Raw genomic sequence first — 27,034 nt, forward strand, 5'->3', positions numbered from 1 at the left:
AAAAAAAAAAAAAAAAAAAAAGAAAAGTTGAACTGTTTTCCACAACTGTAGACAGTGCTAAGGAAAACTTGGCTTTTCCTCATCTGCTGGTGCATCACTGGTTGTTTGCTTAGCACAATATTCTTGCATTCCTTCTGCAAGTCTTTTCATGCAGTACTGTTGGTTGCTGTTTCCATTACCATCTTTTGGTAGGCTTTCTGTGATGCTTGGCACACACTTCTTCCAGCATGCACGCAGTACTGTTCTTAGTTCAAGGTACCTGTAAATTGCCTGCCACCTTATGAAGCAAGTTGAAGTTGGAGTCAATGCCTCCCAGCCCAGGTGGGGGTCAGCAGCTTTCCTCTGGAGATTAGACTGGGTGTCTGACTTTAATTAAGACTGCATAGTCTGCAGGTACAAGGGACCTCTTGTCTTGGGTTGTATGCCTCCTTCTATTTGGATTAGGATAGCAGCTACCTTCCTCCTACATTTCTGTTTTCATCCAGTGCATGCAGCCCCCTGAGCCTGGTGACATCTGTTTTCTTACCATCAGAAAATCTGAGCCAGTGGGTTTGTTGTTGATTTTAAACCTCCTGAGACACATTCAAAAAGACAAGTGTTTAGAGAGATGTTGATTTATTCTGTGCAGGGTGGGAAATCTCCACAAACCAAGCATACACACCATCTACACTGGCTTTTTATAGTCCAGAAAGTTTCACTACGCTCCTACCTAGGTCACGCCTACCTATTATATGTTCACAGGATTATGTAAGTAGAAAGTTACATATTTTAATCTTCTGCACTTGCAGGGGTCTTCAGTGGTCTTTGGTTGTTTGGGGGGTGTCCTCCTTGCCTTAGCCACCTTTGGTCACAAGGACGCTTCATTTTCTCAGCGGTCACTGTTTTGGACTTGTGCCTCATCTCAAGGATCTTCAAGGTGTCTGTCCTTGTTTTAATTTAGGACAGTCTCGGATCTTTGCAGAGAAACACTCCATCACAGGAAGGCTGTTTTTCCTAGATAAGGAGGACTAATGAAACTTACAGTGGAGTTTCAACCTTGGATCTATAGCTGCGCCAGACAAAATTGTTTAACAGTTAGCTTTGGAGGCATCAACTTGGCTTTACCTTGATACAGCCTTTGGAAAGCTCCTCCTCATGAGAAGTGCAGTGACTGTACAGTGCTGAGGGCTCACTGGTCCTCAATGGGTGCCCTATGGAAAGGCGCTCAACTTCTCTCACGCAAGCGATGGATTTTCTTTGGCACCGCCGAGCTATGTCCCCGTTCCCCGTTCCCTCGTGCTTGCCAATAAAAAAGGGCATTTAGCCAGCGGAGTGCATTCCACGCTGCCCCCATCTGCACTGGCGGCGTTAGGTGACCAAGCCGTGGCTCTGGGTGATGAGCGGCTACGTGCCGAGGCTCCAGGTTGCACCTGAACGGAGATGAGGGCGCTATAGCGAGAAGGAGGGGCTCGGCGCGCTGACGGCGCCGCAGCCGCCGCCATTAGCAGCGCCTCAGACTACAGCTCCCGGCAGCACCCTGGGCCGCCGCTTCCCCCCGTGCTAAGATGGCGGCCGCCGAGCGGCGCGTGGCGGTGAGCGCGCCGCCGGGATACACGGGTGAGGAGCGGCGGGGGAGAGGGGGGATAAAAGTCGCGGCGGCGGGGTGTTTAACCTGTTTGTCGCCCGCAGCGCTGGCGGTGAAGTTCGGTGCGCGGCAGCGCTCGCCGCACTGCCTCTTGGTGAAGGAACACCGGGTGCGGGAAGGGCCCGCAGACACGCACCCGCCGCAACGCACCCTGTTCGTCCTCAACGTCCCCCCGTACTGCAGCCCGGTGAGTGGGGTGGGGGGGGCTGCGAGGGGCTCGACTGGGAGCCGCCAGCGCGGGGATTGGTGCGCTGGGAAGGCCTGGAGGGGAATCATCCCTGTTGTTCTCTGCCGGTTGTCCCCCTGCGTGAAGGACGCGCTGTCCCGTCTGTTCTCCTGCTGTGGGGCCGTGCAGTCTGTGGACCTCCGTGACAAACCGGGACCGGGAGAGAAGGCAGAAAAACGCACGTCCAAGTTCTTCACCAACAGAACGGCAACGGTAAGGCGTTAGGGGGGATAGTGGTGCTTTAGTGATCAGAATGGGAAGAAATCCCAAGTATTGAGTGGTGGTGGTGAGTGGAGTGTGAGTTATGGGAAAACTGCTTGAGGGGGGTGTATAGAGTTCTAAGTTGGAAGGGACTTAAAAGCACCCAGTCCAACTCCCCTGCAGTGAACGGGGACGCCTGTGGGTAGATCAGGGTGCTCAGAGCCCCTCCAGCCTAACCTTGGGATGAGGAACCGCCACCTCTCTGGGCAGCCTGTGCCACAGCCTCACCACCCTGAGTGTAAAATGCTTTCTTCTTACACCCAATCTAAATCTCCTCTCTTTAGTTTGAAATCATTTCTCCTTGTCTTACCCCTACTGACTCTGAGACTAGAGTCTGTCCCCTTTCCTCTGTCCCCCTTTGGATACTGGAAGACTGCTATCGGGTCTCACCAACATGGTAGTAGGACTTAAATTTGTTACTTTTTTTTTTTTTTTTTTGTCATCCTACTGGAACTTGTGATTTGATCTCTGTATGTGTTTCCAACTCCCACAGTATATCTGACCATCCTGGCGGTGTTGTCTTCTTTTAGGGATTTCGAGTTGCATATGTGGTGTTCAAGACACCGGCTGGTGTCCAGGCAGCCAAGGCACTATCACAGAAAGGTCCCTTGTTGATATCAACAGAGAGTCACCCTGTGAAAACTGGCATTAGCAGTAAGTAAGCAACGGCTGCGTTCCTGTTTACCAGAGCAGGGGAAACATTTCCTCACTGAATCCTTCCTGACACATTCCAAGTTGTTCACCATTTTGTATTAAGCCTGGACTGGGGAGATGTGCAGTATTTTATTGTTCTGTTTTTCTTATTGTATCTTAGAATCATAGAATAATTAAAGTTGGAAGAGATCGCTAATATCATTGCATCCAACCATCAACCCATCACCACTATACCTGCTAAACACATCATCTTGTTGATAGCTTATGCTATTGGATGTTGTAGGGCCTGGCTGAGTGACCCTGCAGAAAGACAAGGGCTCTTAGTACATTGGAAGGGCAGTTTTTCCCCACGTCTCTTCAATATCATGTAGATTCAGAGAGACTGTCTGTGTTTTGCTTTGAAAACTGAAGCCAGGCACCACATGGCTGTCAAGGTGTCAACACTTTGCATGTTACCATTGGTGGAAACACAGAATTGAATGTTGCATTTCTTGGGTTTCAGGATAGTCTGCTTCTCCTTGAAAAGTTGCACTCTCTTCCCATTACTTAATGCTTTTCTTCTGGAAGCCAAATCGTGTATAAGCTAAGGTAGTGGGGAGGCTGAATGGAAGTGGGAACCAAGGGTGTTCTTTCCCACAGCAGTTCTCTGGAGCTGCTGAAAGACATCACACCAAAATTTGCTTCTAGAGGAGGCTACAGTTGACTTCTGCTCTGTTTCAGAGTGGATTGCCAGATACGCAGATTCGGTAGTGGATCGAGAAGAACTGAAGGCTGAGGTGGATGCCTACATGCAAGACTATGACAAAAGGATAGCAGAGGTGAGGCCAGGCTGGGGAGGGAACCCAGCTAAGCAGTTTGTTTGTGGAGAGAAAGGCAGAGGGAAAGGATCTCTCAGTGCCCAGGTCCTAATGGAAGTGGCAGAGGGAAAGCACTGGCTGGCAGGATTGCTGGTTTGGTTCATTACAACTGGCCCATCCATCCAGGGCTCCCAGTAGGCACCCACAAATAAAACAGGTCCTGTCTGGCATGCAGTGTTGTGACTTGAGTGCCTGGTCCCATGCCTTCCTTCAAATCTTGTACTAGGAGTTGTAACTGTGTGTCGGAGTGGGACCTTGGAGGAGCCCTGCATCAGGCTGGCTGACAGCCCAGCTGTACTGAGCTGCCTCACCTTTCTGTCTCTGTAGGAAGAAGCCAAAGCAGCCAAGGAGGAGGGTTTACCAGATGAGGAGGGCTGGGTGAAGGTAACACGGAAGGGCCGCAAGCCTGGCCTGCCCCGGACAGAGGCTGCCAACCTGCGGGTGCTGGAGAGGGAGAAGCGGAAAAAGGCCCGCAAAGAGCTGCTCAACTTCTATGCCTGGCAGCATCGTGAGACCAAGAGAGAGCGTGAGTGTCTGAATCGCCTTCTACCCTTCTCTGAATCATGCTGTAGCCCAAAGAACATCTTTTTTTTCTTTCAGTGGAGCTACATCCAGCTGCAGTTGAACAGCTGGCTGGGAGGCTGGGCAAATGGTCTAGCCAGTTCCTGGGGATCCCTTGCCACTACCTGGCCTAGCAAAGGCTGTTGGAATATTCTTTGGGAGAGTGAGCAAATGGTACCATTGTTTTTGTGGTACAGATGTTTTTGTCACTCTGCACAGAGGCAGCCACGGGAAGGGAGAACTAGTGTGTTCCTTCCCCAAGAGGGAGCTGCAGCACTGCAAAGCAGCTGGAGCCTCAGCTCTGCACTTAGCCCTGATGCAAAAGGACCTGTTCTGAGCAATGTGTGCTTGCAGCTGTCTGAACTGAACATCTTCCAGTGTGCAGAAGTGAAGCTCCACAGGAAGAGGGAGGTCTGCTGTTCCCCTGTGACCTGTTGCCTTTCTTTTTTTGTGTGTTTCAGATATTGCCCAGTTGAGGAAGAAATTTGAGGAGGACAAGCAGAGAATTGCACTGATGCGAGCCCAGCGCAAGTTTAGGCCATACTGAGCTGAGCTGTTTCTTCCGATGCCTGTGCTGGAGAGGGCAGGAGAGATGCTTACAGACTCACGTGCCATAGGGTTTCGAGGAACTGAGGCAATTTCATATCCCTGCCATTGGATCTCATGTGGGAGCATTGGCTTCAGTTGCACTGCATCTTCCTGCTCTCATGGCTGTGCCTGCACTGACATCATCCAGTACCATTTCCCTATGTGCATGGGCCAAGGGGGCTGAGGCGTGTCTTCTGACAGCCTGTATCTCTGTGCCAACCAAGGCCCTCCTGAAGTTTGGTAAGGGACAGTATTTGCCCAACACAACCTCTGCAGGGGCAGGGAATGGCTGAAGAATTGTAAATAAACTGGTGCTGCTCCTCAAAGGCAGGAATGCCCCTTTCTCCATTGCTGTGTTGTGGGGAACAGTGTCTTCTGTATTGGACTAGGTTGGTGATAAAAGCCATGGCTTATGTGCCAGTGGTCCTTTAGGTGTTTATCTGGGGGTGATGAAGAATGGGAGAGAAAGCCTGGAAACAAACAACTGGAAAGTTCCCAGACCTGCTGTCACTGGGGGAGATCAGTGGTTTGGTACAGAGCTCTACTTTTTCTCTTGGTGCTTCCCTCCCAGGCAGCTCTATCTCAGCTGGGTGCTGAGATGCCCTTCCAGCTGTATTTGGATCTCTGCAGCTAGGTGTAGCCTGGGCTACAGTGGGAACCACTGCCATTCAGCACTGTCACTAGACAAAGTGAGAGGACAGCCTAGCTTTGGAGGGATAAACCAGACTCCAGGGTGTTTCCACAAAATCTGCTGCCAGCCCACAGGAGGGCAGGTAAGGATGGCAACATGCACAGCCGGTTGTTGGGCAGTGCTTTTGCTGCTGATCACATAACTTGCAACTTGATGCTAGCAGCCTGTGACAGCTGTTGTGATGTGAAAGAAGGCACCTCTAGCATGCAACATTTATTTTACTGCCCGCAGCCTCAGTAAGGGAGTGAACATGAGCATATGGAGGAAATGCTGATAAATCCGACACAGTTAAGCTAAAGTAGATTCACTGTCCTCTAGAAAATCCACTGTATATGCAGCTTCCGTTGCATGAGGAGATCACCAGGCCTGCTTGCTTCATATGGCTTTTTGCATCCATTTAAGTAGGAGGCAGATGGATACTTAACATGAAATATCCAAAGCAGAATGCATGGAAAAATCACTGCTTCATAAGATTGGCACTTGAGCTGCTTGGGTGAGCATCCTGCAAGAAAGGTTCACTCTTCTGTAAAGTCAAAGACGACAGTGTTAACAGTGGAAGATCAATCTTTATTTAGAAGGGCAGAAATCACCTCTGCCAACTTTTCCATTACTAATAGTTCTCACAGCTGCTTCAGCTAGAGGATTAATGACTCATTTCCCAGCAGTTCATTGAAATGGCCTTCTGTACCCAGGTGAGCTCTCATTTAAGCTGATTATTAAAAAAAGCAGCAGCCCTCACAGTAGAAGAGAGGTTGAGGCTGCCTGAGCTCAGGCAATCATGGAAATAAGCAGAGAAGCAGAACTCTTTCCTGTTTTTTTTTCAACTGGCTTAGCCCTGGGAGGAGACTTGTCACTTCATGCTGAGAGAGGAGGAAAGAATGAGCTACCTCTCTCTTGCACTGCTACAGCTGCTGTGCTGCTGCTCCCTGAGGAGCCTCTGCCTGTATTCCTGATCCATTTTAGGATGCAGAAGTTAGGAAGAAGAAAGGGGAAAGCTACTGTGTATCTAACTTTGCAGATCTGCATTCACCCCTATAAGAGAGCTCAGCTTAGGAATAAGTATCATGAAACCGACATTGGATGTGAGGTAGGGATGGTGACAATTTCTCCAGAGTCAGATTTTTAGCTACTTCTTGTCCTGGACTGCTGTTGCAGTGACTGCTTAGAGCCTTGCTCTGCTGTTCTGCGCTGTCAGGAAGTTGCTGATGATCCCAGACACCACCTCGGGTTCGTTCAGGTGCACAAAATGACTCCCAGGCACCTCTACTAGCCGGATGTCCTAGAGGGAGAAGACAAGTAGAAATAAAGCAGGAAAGTGTTCCTAAAGTGTTCCTTCAGGCAAGCTGTGCTCGCTGTGTCCTACCCACTGGGAAGGAAGCCAAAGGAAACAATGCAAAAATGGTGTCTCAAAGAAAGGTTGAATTTTACATTTCCGTAGCTAACTGCAGATACACCAGCCCCTGACAAACCCATCACATAAAGATGGACAGTCCAACAGGGAGGCAGGACAGGGGTGGGAGGAACTGGGAAGAGCTATATGTGGAAGGCAGTACTGACTAGGATTTTGGCAGTAAGGGCAAAGCTGGCCTTCCATCCCCTCACATGAGGACTGGGCTGTTTAGGACAAATCCCGTGCTGTGGATATTCTCTAAGGTAAGTTATTTCCCAGCTGCTTTCAGGTTGGTGTCTCGTGAAGTGGATGGAGAAGTAAAGATGGAGATCGCTCTCACCTCTTTGAGGGTATGCTCAAATGCCTCCCGTAAGGATTTCACAAACTGATTTCTGCTCTCTAGCTTATGTGGTACTAAGAGTCCATCTTGTGCTCTGAAAAGAAAGAGCAAGGCTCAGTAAAGCACCCAGTGTACCTCTGTCTTTGTGGCTGTCTCCTGGGCAGAAGCAGTGTCCCCAGGACAGACTGGGATGGCAGACCCAGCTGCTCTGCAGGCTGCCTGTAAGCAGCATGGTTACAGGTTTGTGCATGGTAGTCAGAGGAGTAAGGCATGGCTTGGCTAAGCAGCTGTTGTCTATCAAGCTATCTGTTTAATACTTGGAGTACTGCCTAGTAGTATCACAGGGAGACAGGTTAAATATTATCCCCCCAGGACTGGCTCCTTAACTTGTCTCAGTATATAATTCCCTGCCCCTACCCTATCTTCTGCTCTTGGCTTTATTCCTTCCAGCCAGCTTCTGCATCTCACCTCTGTCCCTTTCCCTCCTCCACACTGCTGCTTGAACACTTTAATCACAGTTCCTGCCCTTCTTGGAGCAGGAGGCACCAGGGCAGTTCCCCTGAAGAAGCCAGTGTTAGATTCCCTGTAGAATTAAGATTGTACTGCAGGTAACTAGATGAAGGGATGTCTGAGGCTTGAGGGGATGTGTTCTGTATGGCCTAGAGGACCTGCCCTCACCATGATGTTCCATTTTCTTCTGCTCCAGTCAAATAGGAAAAGTCTTAAACACAAAGAAAAATGCTCTCATGATTTGAATAGCCTAGAGAAGCCAAAACTGAATCTCGTTTCTCAGCTCCCAGCACCTCCTTATTTCCCCTGGACAGTGTGGGCCAACATCACCAGAACCTTGCACACCTTGCCCTCTAAGGAGACAGCAAAAAAAAGCAGGAGGACAAACAGCACCCAGACCAGACAGATGGCTTGTGGGGCTCCAGGTAAGACATCGGCTGCCTTCCCAGCATCTCCTCCCTGCCCTGGGCCTGGGTGAGGCTCCAGAACCAGCTGAAACAGTTGAACCCTGCAGTGGCTTTACCGTTTGTACAGCAAGAGGAGTAGAGGGCAGATGGGTTGTTGCCATTGAAGGAAGAGAGTCAGACCACAAGGGAAATATGCAGGAATGATGATGGAAAGGCTCGTGTGTCTGCCAGGATGTTCCCTTTGCTCAAAGCCAGGGTGAACAGATGGGGAAGAGCCCTTCTAGCCATCACCCCTTCACCCAGGGTGGCTGGTTTTGCTTGTGCCTCACTCACAATATGATGAGAACACGGTCCTTGATCTTCTGCAGGAGCTTCACACACTGTTCCACAGTGAGGTACTCTCGACTCTGCTGCAGGTGCAAAAACAGGGAGAGCAACAAAAGTCAGGAACAGCAGCTGAGGATAGAGGGTGTCCCCAAGCCCTGTGCAGGAGAGACTCAGGCCCCACAGCTGCTGTGCTGAGACAGGACAGGCTGCCAGGCTGCACACAAGAGCGCCTGGCTCTGCAACTGCTCCTTCTATCCAGATGTGTTTCAGGGCTGCCAACAGCACTGCCTGCTGGGTTGCAGCACATATGGGAATGATCTCACAGCAAAGAAAAAGCTTTAAAAAGTCCTTTTAGTAAAAAGGAGATAGCACAATACTCTGGTGTTCATAGCTTGGCAGTAGCACAGGTAGAGGAGGCCCTTCTTACACAATAGTGGCACAATGCTATCAACATATCAGATGTAAAGACTTTGTTCCACTCCCTCCCCCCTCCCTGTAAGGGTGACCTGACAAAGAAGCTGACCTAAAACATCCATCCATCTGCTGCCTTAAGAGTTACAACAGCAGGAAAATGTGGCCAGGAGGCCCTGGGGCTCAGGAACTGCTAAAAAATTCAGTAACATTTTCCAGTGACTCTAAGCTGAGTCAGTTAATGATCAAGTGCAGGCTGTTTTAAAAGCAGCATTTAAAAGAGGTGTGGGAATTAGGAAAGCAGTAAGTAAATGGTTGGGTGGAGGCAGAGCCTGGGCTCAGTTAGTGGGCCTCCACTACCTGTTTTCTGTAAGCTCAGGGCTCAGAAGCAGCAGGGGGCAAGTCAGAACAGCAGTGCTCACCGTACGGACTCTCATGTCTCTGTTATACACCAGCCCTGCAAGGAAAACAAGAGCGGGTTTTCACGTCTCAAAGAAACAGGAGTTGCTCTGCCCCTCGCCTCTGGGGTCTGCCCAAGACTTTTTGAGGTAAGAGGAGTAGGATTAACTCAAATATCTCATTTTTATTATTTTTTTTCTTCCTTTACCCATTCTAGGACTCAAGCTTCAATGTCAGCTGCTGGGAAATGAGAGCTTTGCCTCCAGATTTAATTGATCCCATTCAGGCTATGTAAATTCATAGCTTGGGCACCCTGGACCCTGTGGAAGACAATGGCTGTTGGCGCTGCTCCCTTCCCACACCCGGTGTTGGGCCAGGCCTGACATGAGCCCCGTCTCCAAGCAGCCCCTTACCAGTGGGTGTCTCAGTTGCTCCTCGCTGCAGCAGGATTGCCCCACCCTCTGCTGTCAGATGTCTGTTTGCTTCTAAGAGCCTGGAGGAGACATGGCAGAGACATTGTGCTGCTGAAAAAAGGAGGAAGCGAAGCGAAAATGGCATGACAAGGTGACAGCAAGCTCTCAGGCTGCTTCAGAGAAGAGCAGGAAGCTGACTGCAGAAGCAAAAAGTCTTGCTGAGATACCAGAAGAGAACTTGAATGGGCAGAACCGTGACAGTTTCCCGTTACGGTTCATGCAGCCACAACTGCCCAAGGTGAGGATGCACAGCAAATGAAGAGACAGGTGGGAACCCACCTCTGCAATGCTGCTTTGGGGCTACGTGCTCTGGGAGCTTGCTGCTTTGCTTCTAGACTCAGTAATCTATCGATAGCCAGCCGCTTGGATTTCAGCCATGCCTCAGTGTCCTAAAACAGAGATGTACAGTGCAGGAATAACCTCCCATTTCTGAGTCACTTTATGCTTTATCAAAGGGTAGAAGAGGGTATTTCACCCATCAGCATCTCTCAGAGCTAGTACCAGTTATAGACATGTTAAAAATGCCTACTTCTTGAGGAAAGAGAACAGCAATACATAAGAGGCAAGATAGGAGCAGAAAACTAAGCACTCTTGTATAGAAGTTATTAACCTTTCACTCTTGTGATCTCTTTTACCTCCTCCCACTTCACTTCTGAATTGAAGACAACTCTCTAAAAACAAGGTAAATCTGGGATCTTTTGCCTCTCTGACCATGGGCTTCTATCAAACCCCCCAGCACCTGGTAGTGATAATGGCAGTCTGGGAATGTAGCTTTATGTCCTGCCAGGAGCAGAAAAAATCTGCCAGCCTTGCCCTCAGGTCCCCAACAAGCTGTTGGCAAGAAAACAGCCTTGGCAGGTAGTTAGCTGCTTGGACAGAGGTTCCAGTTCCTTTTGCACACGGGCATGGCATAGACAAGTGAATTTCAGTGCTACAGGACTGCAGGATGCTCCCCAGGGGCCATGCTAAGCAGGGTCTCACTTCATGCAACAAGGAGCAGATCTGTGCTTGCCAAAGAAGTTTCAAGAATTGTGTGACCTGCCAGGAACTGGGCACATCAGTGTTCTTTTTGAACAAATGAGGGGAAGACAAAGACACTTCTTCATATTTTAAAAAAGAGAGGGGAAGGACACATGAAGTCTAACCTCTGGAGCTAGTAGAAAGCCAAGATTTTCCAGCAAGATCAGCTTGTCCACCATCTCAGGATACATGAAAGCAAACTGAAGAAAGATGAAACATTATGAGATAAAGAGAAAAGCTGCACACTGAGTTCTGTTTTACATCTTGCTGTACTGGAGGTGGGGTTAGAAAAGGGCCTCTCCTTCCCCAGAATCCAAGACCCGCATAATCTGTCTCTTCATTCCTCTCTCATTTGTTGTTCCAGCTACAAAAGTCACAAACCCCATGAAGAAAGTATGCTTTACTCACCATTCCTGCCACAGACCCACCTGTAAAGAAAAGGAGGGTGCTCAGTTATGCCCAGGCCACCTCTTGGTAACAGGAGCACCTTTTCCCCAAAGCAGGAGCTGTCTTAGAAGCACAAATGCATGTTTGTAACAAGGGATAACACCCAAGCTACACAGTAGAGCTCTCTTAGCAGAGAGGATGCAAGCAGAGAGCAGGACTAGTAAGCTGGACTCTGTGTCCTGCCCCATCTCCCTCTCAGGCAGCAAAGACAAAGGAAGAGTTATCAGTTAAAACACTGTGGTGTGCAGGTACTGTGAGCTGTGTCCAGAGAAGCCCTGGGCAAGAAAGGCAAGGCCATAAAGCCTGGGGAGAGCAGGAAGGCCTGCTGTGAATATTCCTGCCTTAGACCATCGCTCTTTGTTCATCATGGTTCCCTCCTGGGGGCTCAGGAAATGCCCACAGGGACAGTCAGTGCCCTTTGTACTACAGTGTTGTGAAAACAGAAGCATTTAAAGCAAGGATGTAGATTTTTGAATCACTCAAGCAAGAACTTGGTACTTGACACAATATAATAAATATTCCAACCCAGCTTCTAGCAGCATGCTTTGTAAATTAATTATCTACTCATATTTCCATGAATCTCACAGCTTACAAGGAAGAGAGCCACTTACCCATACTGTGACCCATCAGGGTGAACCGTCTCCACCGCAATGCTAAGTGGCAACAGACAAAAACAGACAGTGATGCATTAGAAACCAGAGCTGCGGCATCTTGCTGCTTCCCCACTAAGACAGGCCCCTTCTCCCAAGAGGGCTGCTGCAATGCTTAATTCGTTTCCTAATCCAGAAATGAGGTGGCTGAGTAGGCCCGTTTTAAAGAAAAAGAACATCCACCACCTCATTTCTTTGGTAGTTATCTCACACAGCTCTCAAGTACACTCTGCACTGCAAACAAGCTACTGCAAATTCCCATTTACTGCCAGACATGAGACTGGCAACTAAAAAAGGAGCCTCACTGTGCAGCACCCACTGAAAGGGGGAAACCTTGTAGGAGGGTGCTCCTACAAGGCATGCAGCACGAGCTGCAATGACACGGCCAGCATTGCTGCCCTGGGGAATGTATCATTATCCCAAGTGAAAGCTCTTTGTACCAGGAAGTGTATCAGTTTCAGCTCTTCAGTCCATTTTTAGGGAGCTCTGGGAGACTTATAGGAAAATACTGCTTCATCAATGCTGCCATCTGAAACATCATGCTGAAAGGCATATTTTACACTCTGAAACACTGAAGAGCTACCACTGGCTCCCTCATAATCAGCACACAAATATTTAGTCAGACCAGATGCTACTAGAGCCCAACACACCTTGGCTTTCAGATTTCTTTGCATGGCCCTAAAGCAAACACCAACCTGTGAATGGGGAGAACCAGAAGACTCTCCAGTTAACATCTAACTCTGGTTGGAGGTTGCTGCCTGCTTAAGAAATGTCAGTCTGGGGGAGTTACTTAGTTGCATCCACCACTCAGCCACTACCACTGCTTTTCAGTACAGAAACATTTCCTTCCCAGGGTTTACTGTTTCAGTAAAAAACGAACAAATCAAGAACCCGCAGAGCAGGAGTCAGTTTAACAAAGCACCAGCTAAGGTTAGCCTGGAGAGAAGCAGAGGGTGCTCCCTCCCCAGCAGTTGATGCTGCTGACTTGTTCCAAAGAGCAGGAGTGAGACAGCACCCCCTACATAGTCATCTCCTCAAGGGCCCTTTCAGCTACTCACCAGCTGCCACGCGGCACACATCGCTCACATAATCTAGGAAATAGTAAGGGCAGCCTGCAGGCCGGTGAGATGACAAGCCATGGCCAGAAAAATCCATTGCCACGTACCGGCAATCTGAAAAGCAGAGAGCGTCAGAGACACAGCCATGCCACACAATAAGAACCATGCCAGGGAGACAGACCCACCTCTGGGGAGCAGTGGAATAAGCCTGTCAAAGGTGTTGGCGTTGTCCAGCCAGCCATGCAAGCACAGCACGGGGTGTCCCTCCGGGGGTCCCCAGGCCTTGGCTGCCACATGGCCCCAGGGCACGGGGAACTTCACCTCCGAGAACATGCCCAAAATAAAGCACTCTCAAGCGATGTCCCCTGAGAGCCACGTGCTTAGAACACGTCCCAGGGAGCTTGTTAACAGCCTAGAGCTCTGAAAAGAGTAATACAGATCTTTAGTAACTCACTAGCTTTCTGTAGTCTTAATTAGCAGCTTGCTGATTTACAGCTCCCCATTCAACATCCCTAGCCACTACGCCTGCTTGCCTGTTTGGGGACTCCTCCTCCCAGCACGTACAAACGATGCTCCTAGGAAAAGAGGGAGTCTTTTCTTCCTGGGAATAAGGATGCTGCCTCCTGTACTGGATTACTGCCTCCTTCTCCTCCTTTAACCTGTGATTTCTCCTCTCCTGCATCTCCTACAGAGTATGTCACACAGCAGGTCTCCTGCTGCCACCCTCCCACGTGCTCCTCTGGGCCACATGAGATGAGCCCACGACCCACCAGGCACCTGCTGGCACACACACCTGTCTCACTGCTGCCAATCTGCTTGTTAGTTGCTGAGCTTCATCAGCACATAGAATTGGTTGGGTTGGAAAGGGACCTTTAACCCTAAGCTCCAAGTAAACCCCCTCCAGCACAGAAACCGGCCTCCAGGGCTCTTTCAGGGCTGTCCTGAACATCCCTCCATTACCCCTAACCCTTCTAGCTCCCCAAGACCCACAGGTAGCCTGAATCCCCCCCGCACACACTCAGCCCCACCTCTCACGCTGTGCCCCCTTCCCAGTCCCAGTCTCACCCGCTGCACCTGAGGCCTCCCCCCCGCATCCTCCCTCGCTCCCACCGCTTAGGAGCCCCATTAAGTTCAGCGCGGGGCCACCTCCCCCAGCCCACGGGCTGGTCTCAGCACGGCGCCCCAGCCCCTCTCCTACCGCTCCGTCCTCTCGCACGGCGCAACCAGGCCGCACGACGGAGCCGGAGGCGGCGGGGCGGGCACCGCGGCAGCACCTCCCCGCGGCCCGGCCGCTCCTTCCCTGCGCCTGCCCGGGGCGGCCGCGGCGCTGCCTGGAGGGGCTGGGGCCGCCATTTTGGTGCTCCCTCACCGCCACCCTGCTGGGGCGCGCAGCTGGTGTGGGAGGTCTCTAAACGCATCACTGCCATCAGGTTCACAGCCCGTTAAGGGAGTAATGAGGGGTCTGAAGCTGTAATCCGCCTGAGGGGGTCCTGCTGCATCCTTGGCTGCCTCCTGAAGAGATGTTGCTGATGGTGGAAGCTGTTTGTATGGCAGTGTTATGGTGTGAGATGCCGTACGTGTGACCCAGGAGCATCATAGGGGCATCAAATAAGCTCTGTGCTTCACGCCAGTGCTGGATTGTATCTCTTTTTGATGGAGGAAGTGTTTTGAGCTCTGACATCTGCTGTAACTGCACTGCACTGGGGATGAGAGCCACTTACACACTGCTGACTGCACTGCAGAGCTGAGCTGCGGGCAGGTGAACAGCAAACAGAACTGCGAGTAACTCCTTCATCTATGAAACTTGAGTCCTCTCAGCCATGGATGATGAGGGGCCTGGAGCACCTCCCATACGAGGAGGGGCTGAGAGCTCTGGGACTCTTCTGTCTGGGGAAGGGAAAAGACCGAGAGGAGATGGTGTCAGTGCTTATAAATACCCACTCCCAGTGCGGGAGCCAAGTGGATGGGGCCAGGCTCTTTTCAGTTGTGTTCAGCAATAGACCAAGGGGCAGTGGGCACACATTGGAACACAGGAAGCTCCACACAAACATGAGGAAAAAATTCTTTACCGTGAGGGTGATGGAGCACTGTAACAAACTGCCCAGGGAGGCTATAGAGTTTCACCCTCTGTTCAAGATACTCAAGACCCACCCAGATGTTGTCCTGTTTGTAGGAACCTACTTTAGTGGGGAGTTGAACTTGCTGACTTCCAGAGGTCCTTTCCAGCCCCAACAATTCTGTGATTCTACACAGTTATCATTTGCCCAAAAATGGGGTGGTGTATAGGCCAGGTTCAGGTTCATAGTTCTCTCAAAAAAGAGAACACGCTACAGTCAATCCCTGATAATCCATGTGAGTGCTGCTTGGTGGTGCCCAGCATTCCCTCCATGTCAGAGCCTATAACCAGACCCAGCAACAGCTCAGCACTGCACAGCCAGGAGCTCACTGTTCCCAGGTGTGATGAGGGAGAGAATTGGAAGCAGAATAAAACTCATGGGCTGATAAGAACTGTTTACTAAAGAGAGAAGAGGAACATGGAAACAAATATACAATGATAACAATATACATATATGCATATACGTACAGCTGCAATGCAGTCGCTCACCACCTGCCGACTGACACTCCTTAACAACACAACTGCCTTCCAGCCAGAGCCTACCAGCAATGCAAAGCCTCACCTCCTGCTGTTAGAACACTCAGCAACCCCCAAGCAGCAGCTGCCCATCAGCCAATTTCCCACAACTTTACAGACTTCTGCATAACTTCACATGACACAGAACAACCTTTTGCCAGTCTCCTGGCTCTGCCCTTTCCTCTGCTGCTGCACCGTTGAGGCCAGGTCAAGCCTGGTCCCAGGCACACTGTCATCAGTCAGTTTTAATGTTCTTCTGTGTCATGGCTTGGGTATGTGGGTATCTACATGGCATGCCTTTACAGCCATGTTCTCTGCCTCGGATACAATAACTTTCCACAGCGCAGTGGCCCAGATGGATTTGCCTCTGCCCTGCCAGTTGTTCTGCTTCTATTGTTGCAACCACCCCCTTTGGGCTTTTGCCACCATCAATGAGTCAGTGCAGAGATGGAGCACTGGTTACTTTCGTCCAGCAACATCTAAAACCAGCTGGATGGCCTTCACTTCTGCAAACTGGCTCAATTCACTTTCTGCTTAAGCAGTTTCTGCAACTTGTTGTGTAGGGCTCCATACAGCAACTTTCCACCTCTGATGTTTTTCCAGCTCCCTTCATACGCTGCCAGTATCTCTTTGGTTGGAATATAGCAAGGCTTCGGATCCTCTGTATTCCTGACTCCAGAACCCCAGGTGTTGATATCGAGTCAGATTCTGTCAGTCCCCAAGTACTCCTCAGCTTCAGTGTAGAGTATGTTTTTTACGTCTTGTCCTCCTCGGACTGGCTCAAGGGCTACTTCATGAACACTCCTGTTTAAACTGTTAAAAGGTTTGTTGTTCAGAGCCCTATGTGAAATCGTTCTTCTCCCAGGTCGCTTGATAGAGAGGGTTTACAACCGGACTGCAGTTCGGAATTTGCCTTCAAAAACAAAAAGACTAAGAAAGTTTGTTTCCTTTTTGCTCATTAGTGGGCACATAGCAGTTACTTTGTTTATCACATCCATAGGGATCTGATAATGTTCATCTTGCCATTTTTTTCCTAACAATGGGATCTCCTGTGCAGGTTCCTTGACCTTACTTTGCCTTATGGCAAGACTGGCTCTCAGAAGCACTTGGATTGTTTTCTTCCCTTTTCTCAAAAACTTCTGTGTTGCCCCACATGACGATTTCATCAATGTATTGCAGGTGCTCCCCCTTTTTCAATGCATTCTGGATCAGCCCATGACAAATGGTAGGGCTTTTTCCACCCCTGCGAGAGTCAATTCTGGTTGTACTGGACACCCCTCCAAGCAAAAGCAAATTGTGGCCTGCACTCTGCCGCCAGAGGGACTGAGACAAATGCACTGGCATATCATTTGTGGCGTACCACTTGGCTGCCTTTGATTCCAGTTTGTGTTGAAGCATGTCCAGCACAGCAGCACTCAGCGATGGCGTGACTTCATCCAGGCCACAATAGTCCACTGTCAGCCTCCACTCTCCGTTGTACTTTCGCATTGGCCATATGGGACTGTTAAAGGGTGAGTGAGTCTTGCTGATCACTTGCTCCTCCATCTCCAAGGCAACTATGCCAAAAGCACACTGGTACCCTTTTGGGTCCTTGAAGTACCCTCTCCTGCAGTAATCTATACCAAGGATGCACAGAGTCTCTGGGCCAGTCACAATGGGCTTTTGCCACATATTCCCTGTTAGGCTTATTCTGGCTTCCAGCACAGCGCTTGGGATACCCTTGTCACTCCAGAAAGACAGATACACATATAGTTCTGATGTGCCAGGCCACTGAATTGCACAGTCCAATAAAACCAGTGGTCCATTTCCTCCACTTGGCTGGAGGCAGGGCCCTTCAAGTCCTGGTTATTGTATACGTCACTCACTTCTCATGAATGCAAATTAAAATGCTAATTATCAATGTCAGAAGCACAATCAGACCATCTTCTTTGTCTCAAAGACTGCCCACTGGAAAATGCAGCAGCCATTTTCCTAGAAGAATCTTTTTTTTTTTTTTTCCAATTATTGTTTCTTGCAGCTCTCATACCTGTGCCTCTAGAGTGGAGGTGGATTTTCTGCCCCACTTCCTCATGCCCTCTCCATGGTCACATGGGTAAAACCACAGGATAGCTCATGGTGTGTACCCACTACGCTCCCTCCCTCAAGCAGAGGAACATTTACTTCTAATAGTTGAGACACTGGTCCATAAAGATGGGGAGTAGGAAATAATGTCTTTGAATTGTTGGAACTCCAAAGACAGTTTCTCCACAGCTGAGTCACAGGCCCATAGGGAAGAAGAGAAATTTTATTTATGTTGTTGAAGTAGGCTGGCCACTTCATCCACTGTTGGATTTTAATTATCTTTTCAGACCATTGCTGCCAGTGTGCTGGCATATGATGATGGTGTACTCCATACAATATTCTACCACATAGATCACAGGCACTTGGTATCATCTAGATCTTGGAATAACTTCTCATTGTCCAGGTCAATGTTATATGTGACCTCCAGCACAGCTGATTCCCTCAGGTACTGCATACCTTTCTCCATGGTGCCCCACACGCCTAGGAAACACACCAGATTTTCCATGAAGGGATATTTTTCCTTCACAGCTGACACATATCACCTCCATAGGGTGATGGCTTGTGTCTCTTTTCAAATTGCTTTGTCAATGCTCCTTTCCCTAGACAGCAATTCCAGCTGCCTGGCTTCACTACCCATTAACTCCAGTCTACTGGCCCCGTTATCCCAGCACTGGAGCAATCAGGTGACAATATGCTCAGCTGGATGACAGCTGAAATCTTGCAGCTTACTCCAAGTTAGGGGTTGAAGGGTTATGAGTTCAGAATCTTCCTCCTGTGCTCTTGATGGCCCTGTTTCATCTTCTCCTTCCATCCTCATTTTAGTAGGAGTTTTTGTCCTTAATAAGCACGCCTCAGGCCAGATTTGTGGGGGATATTCATAAATAGTCGCTTAACCTTAAATAAAACCTGATACACATTCAGTAGGCAGAGCAATAGTAACAGGCTGGTTTGAACATTCCTGCTTATCTCCCCCATAGCCTGGTTCCCTAAGGAGACAAAGTAAAGAGTGAAATTATTAATAATTTCCAAGATATGGTTCCCATAGTATGAAGATGACTGCAACATCAAATACAAATACCAGATTAGTTTCCCAAACAGTGTTACACTGTACAGAAAAAAGATAACCTTAATCCAGCCCCTGGAAATGGTAAACCGCACTACAGGAATCATATACAGCAAGTAATATGGTTCCATGAAAAAACTCTGAAAGATCTCCAAAATCAGAAAACAAGAGCATAGTGACCAATGGCCATCAAATTACCATAACACTCTTGACAATTTTAATGACTCTGGTCAGATCTGTCGTTATCTCAACCCTTTGAGCCCCACATTGGATTCCAAGGGACTGTTGTGCTGTGTCCTGGCAGCCGTTCAGCATCGCATGGCCCCCAGGTGAGATAAGGGAGAGAACTGGAAACAAAATAGAACTCATGGGTTGGGATAAAAGCTATTTACGAAGACAGAAGAGAAAAATGGAAACAAATATGTGATGATAAGTATAAATATAAATAAATAAACGTATATATCTGCCCACAATGCAATTACTCACTGCCTGCCAGCTAACAACACAACTGCCCACCAGCAATCCCCAAACAGTGGCTGCCCTCCGGGCAACTCACCACAGCTTTACAGCCTTCCGTATGAGGTCACGTGGTAGGGAACAACTCTGTGCCTAATTCAGGCCACTTGTCTTGGCTCCGTCCCACTCCCTGCTAGTGCATCGTAAAGGCAGAGGCTCCTTCCCACTGAGCAGCCCGGCCCAGGTGCGCTCCCATCACTCAGCAACTACCAAAACGTTGGTGTGCTTTCAACACTGTTTCAGCAGACACCAGAACACAGGCTTACCACTCACTTTCTGTCAAGGACTCTGGGCTGTGAACAGTGGTACACCTTGCTGGAACAGTTGGAGAAAGCAGAATGGATGTCTGCTCTAAGGAAATTGTTTTTATTGTTGTAATTGAAAACTGTGCTCGGTTCAGCGCATTAGTTTCCTAAACTGCACAGTACATATTTCAAACAGCCTGTGAAGCCTGAAAGAAAGTAGCACAGCAGCTCACAGCCTTGTTTCTCCTGCCCATCTCAAAGTGGGCTCTGTACCACAGCAGAAAGGTAGCAGCTTGATATACCATCACACAGAAGAAATGAGAGTGCTGTTCCACTTGCAGCCTCCTCCCCAGATGATCAGGAATCCATATAGGCTTGAAAAGTCTAATGCTTTGCTTTTTCTTAGGCCTTCTGTGTCAAGCAGGAGGATGAGTAAAGCAGAGCACAAGCACTGTGGAACCATGCAGAGGGAGAGAACGCAGTACTATCTGCAGTTTCTTTCCTACAACTGTCAGCAGTGGATGTCTGATTACAAAGGGAGAAAAGCAAGAAGCAGCTTGGTAAAACAGATTTGTAAAATGTACTCAGTCACTGCTGCTGCTGTTAGAGAGAGCAGGGTCTTACTGCCAGTTGCTAAGATTTGATGGTAAGAAGCCATGCAAAAGCACTGAACTCTTAGGCAGCGGCTGCAGGGGGGGCTGCACATGATCAGTGGCTGCTAGGATTGCTATTCTGTGTACATCTCCTCCTTCATCCTGCAGCCAGAGGTCATCTGGCGTCAAGCAGTCAGAAGAATTTGGCCCTTTTGCTTTGATTCACAGAGACAACCTCTGGGCTTTAGGTGGGAAGGATGCCTCTAGTGAATTCCAGCTCTTGTGTCTTGCATTCCAAGTTACTTCTTGTAGGAGCTGCATCAACAGAAACCCCATGGGAAAGAGAAAATTCCTCATAGAAGCTACCAGAAATAGGTGATGTGAAGATGCTTTTCATGAACAAAGACAGCTGCTCCAGAGGGGAATCATCTTTCAGAGCTGGAGCTTAAAGTGAAGGTTTTACAACACTGGCATGCGGCCCTGGACCCAACCTCAGGAGCAGCAGCGTCATGCTGTAAGCCAAAGGCAGACTGTTAAGGTCTTCTCCAGTTCCCTCTCGTCCTCTCTTCTCAAACCCAAGTAATACCTCATAGTCACACTGAAAGAGCAGCCCAGCATCCTGCAAGACTGTGTATTTCCCTGCTGACCCTGCCTGGCAAACCACTCCCTGTGGGCTATGAGGCCCCTACTGAGGATGCATGGCAACATTTGGATAGCTCACAGAATTTGTTCTATTGCCATCTACTCCAGAGAAGTGCCACAGGCTACTGAAGTGGAATTGCTGCCAGCAGGGGACCAAGTTAGACTCCACCTGGCAAGGTGCTGGGGTGTTGGCTGGGCTGCTGCTAGGAAAGGCTGCTTTTGCTTAAAGAACTGGGAGTTGGAGATCTCCCATGTACTTAGCAAAGGATAATTTAACCTCTGTGTCCTTGCAGAGGAGGAGGAAACTTGCAAGTGTGAACACCGAGACATGCAGAGCTGTTACGCTCTGCTGACTTAGAACTGCATTGATCAGTTTGTACTAGCTGTGGGTCTGGTGAGGAAACTTTAAGTACAGCAGATTGATTGCTACCAAGGGACAAATTCCCCATAGCTAGTCAGATTCAAGCTCTAAAGTACTGGCATATTGATCTCTTTATTGTGATTTATTAGTAGTAGCCCTGTACCCCAAACTCTCTTGCGCAGTTATATGAGTGAAAAAGCACACTATTGCTAGCTTAACTCATTATTTTTCAGAGTACTGCACAACCTCAACATAAAGCCCCACACTGACAGGGCAGCTCACAGTGGAGCTGGAGGAAGCAGAGAGGCACTTAATGATCACAAAGCAGCCCCTACATCTTCAGTCCATGGATCCCAAATGGGCCCTCTGCCCTTTGTCATGCACACTGCTTGGTGTCCCCCTGGCTGTGGAATGCTGCCCTCTGCACAAGGTAGCAGGGGTAAGGACCCCATCCCCCAGTCTGACTTGTTCAGGAAGGAGAACAGGACGTTGGAGAAGCAGAGCTCTCAGCAAAAGACTGAACCACAGATCTGCAAGTTGTGCATGTTTTACTGTGGACATCTTCCTCCCTTGAGTCCCATCCATAAACTGTGCTTGCCTTGAAGGCAGTTCTAGGGAGTTACAGGGGTTTAAATGAGCTGCCCAAATGGGAAGAGTTGAGAAAGGCTATGAACATCCTGCAGCCCAAGATGTTCTGCCACCTCTGGGCCCTGCTTGACTTTTGCTATGTATTTTTCCTTTAGTTTTCCCTAATTTTCTATTTAATTTTGCTGATGTGAATGAGTTTCTGATGCCTGAAGTAGCTGCTGATGTATTAAGCTCAAAAAAAAGCTGTTGTAGGTTGATTTCTCTCCCCTGGCTCCGCCAGAGCTCTCCAGACCTGAAGAAGGCAGGAAAGACAAATACGTGCTGGCTCTTTACCCGCCACAGTCTGGTGATGAGTAAAGGGAAATCTTTGGCAGTTGAAGTTAATAGCCAAGATATGAGTGGTTGAAAAAGTAGCAAGCATCTGCTCCAGGGATTAACCTGCAGCAGAATTTGGATAGTGGGGATGCTGGAGTGTTAAATCATCCCCACGTGAATCATTGCTGTTGGGCTGGCAGCAGCCTCAGGCACATACCGTGCATCAGCAGCAAGTGGCACACATTTGTATTACTTTATTTGCAACTAATGAAATAGCTAGAAACATTTATTGCATATAAATTATATATGAGCACCCATCATACAAATAAACTCTCTCCCGTCTCAGCTTTCCACTTCCTCTTTAATCAGAAAGTCTTTTATATTTGGGGTTCAGATGCAAGAGTCTCTGCTGGTTCCCATCCCTTGGGCCTGTTCTGGTTAACTTGTGAGGAGAGCTGCTCTCCAGTTCTCTACAAAACCTGTATATGCCATTAGATTAAGCAGCTATTTTGATGTATTTGATGGAGTGGGAAGGGCAGGAGTTTCTATCCTGCTCTTGTCTAGGCTTTGCCTCCCTTCACTTTGAAAATCTGGCAGATTCCCCATAAGCTGAGGCAAAATAATAGTAAAAAACCCAAAGTAACCTGACACTTGTAATTACAGGCCTACCAGCTTCTTACTGACCTCAGACAAAATAAGGAAATGGTGCATACATAAGAATCATTAAAAGCAAGAGAAGAATTGTAGCTAATGCCAAGTCTCCTGTTTATGGAAAAGAATCCATAAAACTGAGCTGGTAACTGTTGGAGCTGTAGGTTTGGGGTTAGGGATTTGGCTGATAAATACAAAAGCTGTTGATGAAGTAGGGCTCCAGCAAGGAATGTGATATGGTCTCACTTTGTGTTTTGATTTAAAAAAAAAAAACAACCAAAAAACCCAACTTAAAATGATATCAAATTTACAACATTTGTTGTAATTGGATCAAAAATTGGCTAGCTAATATGTCCAGGTGTTACAGCAGGTATAAGCACATCACATGTGTTTTTGAAACAGCCCAGTGGTAATTTACCCAGCGTGGGCCCCACTCGTGGACTGGCAGCTCTGTCCATGGGATAAGGGATTCAGGCAAAGGCTTGGCTCTTGGTGTAGGAACAGCTGAACAGGAGCTCACTGTGCTGCCTTTGCAAAGGCTGATTTGATCCTCAGGTGTGTGAATGGGGAATGCAGAGCAGGTGAAGTGTGATTATATTGCATCTGCTAATTCCATGGTTGTGACTGTTGGTGTGAAACAATTTGACATCTACAACTAAGGGAGGAAATTAAGAAATTGGTGAGGCTTCTGCAGGTTGGAGGACATCTGGGGGAGGCTAATATGATCAAAGCCTAAATAAACCTACATGAGGATTGAATTTTTGCTTCTCTAATAGCTACCCCTGCCAACAACTGCACAAGAATAGGGCCTAGACACAAGATACACGCTTTATAACAGTGAAAGTAGTTAAATACTTGAATTAACTTGTGATGCTGTCAGCTTCCCTATCACTGGCAATTTTTGAATCAAGATGGGATGTTTAACAAAACAGCCACAATGAGACAGTCCTTTGTCAGGTAACCATCAGGAAAGCAGACCAGTCTGAAACAGACACCACTGTCAGATAGTAGCAGACTGCAATGTCTTTGCTACAAATACCCCTATAATTATAGTCCCTAGCTATATTTCTTTTTGTTTTCTACATTATTATTCTTCAGTTAGAGGCTCAGAAGATACCACTGCTTCTAGGTCCAGCAACCACGCAGGACCCTTTTTCTGTGTTGTCTGTGTCTTGGCTAGCTCCTTCAGGATGGCTTCTTGTGGCTGTTTTTATCTTTGGATAATGGAGCACTGGCACAAATTGCCCAGAGAGGCTGTGGAGACTCCTCCTTGGAGATCTCCAAAAGCTGCCTGGATGTGGCCCTGGGCACCCTGCTCCAGGAGTCCCTGATGAGCAGGGCTTACAGCAGGTGGATCTGGATGGATCATTGTGATTCAGTGAAAGCCCTGAAGGATGTGAGCATAATGAGGACTTGAGGTTCAGCATCACCTCTCAACGTGGGGGAGCAAACATGGGGAAGCAAGGGCAGAGATGGGGCCACGCTGGCAGCCAGCAAGAAGTGCTTTCCCTTTCCTCTCCCTCCTCTGCAGAACAGCAGAGGGTGTTGCAGCCCAGACTGAACACCCAGGTCACTTTCTCCCACTGGCCGCAGCTCCCCAGCCTCCAGCCCAGCTGCCGGCAGGTGTGGGAGGCCAGCAGCCTGCGAGCTGCCTTTAGGCCTCCCCGCAGCCTCGCTGGGTCACGGCGCGTAGGGCAGCGTGTACCTTCGCTTTCCTGGAAAGCAACTTGTGTCGATACTGAGAAGAGCCTTGTTCTTGGAGGGGGAGGGGAGGCCCGGCCACTGCTTCACGCAAAGGGGCTGCTACTTGTGCTAAATTTTCTTATAGGGCTGAACTAATGCAGCCTGCACTCACTCTAAACCACAAAAAGTTGTTTTTGTTCGTTTTTTTCTTTTTTCTTTTTATTTTTTTTTTCAGGGGGGAAGGGGAAGGGAAGCAAGGGGATGGAAGATTTTTTTTTGTGTTGATTTTGTCCTCCCAGATTTTTCTATCTGTGATGGTTTTTGTCTGTTTGTTTGTTGCTCTTCTTCTTAATGCTTTGCTGTTTGCATCCACCAAAAGGAGGCCTTTAGTAAGGACCACCTAAAAGGTGAAGAGAGAAAGGTATTTGCAGTAAAAGGCTGTACATTTTGTGCTCTGCCTGCAGGCTGGATACACAGCACATCAGGAGGTCATGGCAACGATTGCCTACCTATGCCCCAAGCATCCTTTATCCTCCTCTCTGTACATCTTGTGCACTGTGTTGTCGCTTATGCTGTGGGGTCCTTGCCTGCCACATCCTTGCTTCTCTCCATTGCCGTTCTTCCAGTTGGCAGGAACTTCACATGCAGGCTCTGGGCTGCTCTGATCAATCACCACCGGGGTAGGCTATGTGCAGAATAGTTGATCTTCCACCCATGTTCCACCTGCAAACCCAGTCTGCACACTTTGGAGGACAGCAGCTTTGGGTCTGCCTGGAGGCCCAGTAAAGCACTGAGCCTCTAAATAGTCTGTAATGATCCAGAGACCATGCTTCAGTCGCATCTGAGCTTCCACGCACAGGATTGCTGGCAGAAGGGCAAAGCAGCACTAACACTTAGCATCATAGAACCATACAGGCTGGGAAAGACCTCTAAGATCATCTGGTCTAACTGGTCATCCAGCCACCAATATTGCCTGCTAAACCAGGTCCCTAAGTACTACATCTACCCTTGAACACCTTCAGGGATAGTGACTCCACCACCTCCATGGGTAGCGTGTTCCAATTCGTTGCCACTCTCTCAGAGAATAAATTTTTCCTAAAACCAACTTGAGCCTCCCAACTTGAACCTCCCCTTGATGTCATTCCCTCTTGTGCTATCATTGTTACCTTGGAGAAGAGACTGACCTCCCCTTTGATACCACCTCCTTTCAGGTCACTGTAGAGAGCGATAAGGTCTCCCCTAAGTCCCCTCTTCTTTAGACTGAAAAACCTCAGTTCCCTCAGCTGCTCCCCATCAGACTTGTGCTCCAGACCCCTCACTGCTCTGTTGCCCTTCCCTAGACACACTCCAGGGCCTCTATGTCTTTCTTATAGTGAAGGGCTCAGAACTGATCACAGCACTTGAGTTGCAATCTCACCAGTGCCGAGTACAGAGGGACAATCACTTCCCTGCTCCTGCTGGCTGCACTATTTCTGATACAAGCCAGGATGCCATTGGCCTTTTTGGTCACCTGGGCACACTGCTGGCTCATGTTCAGCCAAGCATCAACTAATATCTCCAGGTCCATTTCCTCTACACAGTCTTCCAGCCACTCTGCCCCAAGCCTGTAGCATTGCCTGGGGTTGTTGTGACCAAGGTGCAGGACCCAGTACTTGGTCCTATTGAAATTCATCCCACTGTCCTCAGCCCAGTGATCCAGCCTTTCCATGTTCCTCCATAGGACCTTCCTACCTCCAGGCAGGTCAACACTTCCCCCCAACTTGGTGTCATCTACAAACTCACTGAGGGTGAACTCAATTCCCTCATCCAGGTCATCAATAAAGATATTAAACAGGATGGTTCCCAAGTCTTATCCCTAGGGAACAGCACTTATGAACAGTCGCCAGCTGGATTTAATTTCATTCACTACTGATCTCTGGGCCCAGCCATTCAGCCAGTACTTTAACCAGCACAGTGTACCAGCCCAGGCCATGGGCTGCAGCTTCCCCTGGAGAATGCTGCGAGTGACAGTGTCAAAGGCTATGATGAAGCCTAGATAGACTACATCAACAGCCTTTCCCTCAGTCTCCCAATCGTAGAAAGAGATAAGGTTGGTCAGGCAGGACCTGCTTTTCATGAACTTGTGCTGGCTAGGCCTGACCCCAGTTGTCCTGCACCTGCTGTGTCGTCGCACACAAGATCTAACTGCTCCATAACCTTCCTTGGCACTGAGGTTAGGTTGACAGGTCTGCAGTTCTCCAGATCTTCCTTACAACCCTTCTTCTAGATGAGAGTCATGCTGTCAAGTCTCCAGCCACCTGGGACCTCTCCAACCACCACCTTCCCACCCCAACACACCCCCTGCCCTCTATGTTCTTCTCATGTTGCTTTTCTGCACCTCTCTTCCTCTCTTCTCCAGATCTTCAGTGCTTCATTCTCCCCACCTTGGTCCATTTTCTCACCACCTTACTGTTCCCTTCCTGCAGGGCAATGCATGCTGTCACTTTCCCAAAAAACTATCCTCATTTGCTACCTCCTTTGGGTCAGCAGACACGAAGCTACTTCAGCATCCCTGTTCTTGCGAGTCAAATCTGAGCTTTGGAAAACTGTGGTCAGTGGTGCCCCGGCGCCACGTCTCACCAGCTTTTATTGCTGGAGAGGATTGCTGCAACACACTGCGGCTGTAACCACTGCAAGGTCACTGTTCCAAGTGGATGAGGGAGGAAAGGGCAAGACCCACGGGTATGTTGTTACTTTCTAAAGCAAAGGCAAAGAGAAAGAATAAAAGGAAGAATTAGAGCAGTTCGCTTA

The 27,034-nt window shown here is 48.8% G+C and overlaps 2 protein-coding genes across 2 annotated transcripts; one reads left to right on the plus strand and one right to left on the minus strand.

Annotated features, from left to right (window-relative positions):
* The first annotated feature begins 1,544 nt into the window (after positions 1-1,544).
* RRP7A (ribosomal RNA processing 7 homolog A) lies at positions 1,545-5,184 on the plus strand. The gene is made up of 7 exons (XM_042889374.1): positions 1,545-1,596; positions 1,669-1,811; positions 1,938-2,063; positions 2,642-2,765; positions 3,486-3,583; positions 3,950-4,148; positions 4,645-5,184. The coding sequence occupies exons 1-7, from the start codon at positions 1,545-1,547 to the stop codon at positions 4,728-4,730; spliced, it is 828 nt and encodes a 275-aa protein (XP_042745308.1). The 3' UTR covers positions 4,731-5,184.
* An 824-nt stretch (positions 5,185-6,008) lies between these two features.
* Positions 6,009-14,156, minus strand: SERHL2 (serine hydrolase like 2). Its single transcript, XM_042889373.1, has 12 exons — positions 14,093-14,156; positions 13,080-13,314; positions 12,895-13,008; positions 11,798-11,839; positions 11,148-11,167; positions 10,865-10,939; positions 9,999-10,108; positions 9,660-9,739; positions 9,270-9,304; positions 8,443-8,519; positions 7,193-7,286; positions 6,009-6,741 (listed from the first exon to the last, which is right to left on the minus strand). Exons 2-12 carry the CDS (start codon positions 13,225-13,227, stop codon positions 6,625-6,627), a joined length of 912 nt encoding a protein of 303 aa, XP_042745307.1. The 5' UTR covers positions 13,228-13,314; positions 14,093-14,156; the 3' UTR covers positions 6,009-6,624.
* Positions 14,157-27,034: the final 12,878 nt, after the last annotated feature.

Source organism: Lagopus leucura, unplaced genomic scaffold, assembly GCF_019238085.1.
Source record: "Lagopus leucura isolate 7727_CA_CO unplaced genomic scaffold, USGS_WTPT01 Super-Scaffold_100159, whole genome shotgun sequence".
In the NCBI taxonomy this organism is placed as follows: Eukaryota; Metazoa; Chordata; class Aves; order Galliformes; family Phasianidae; genus Lagopus; species Lagopus leucura.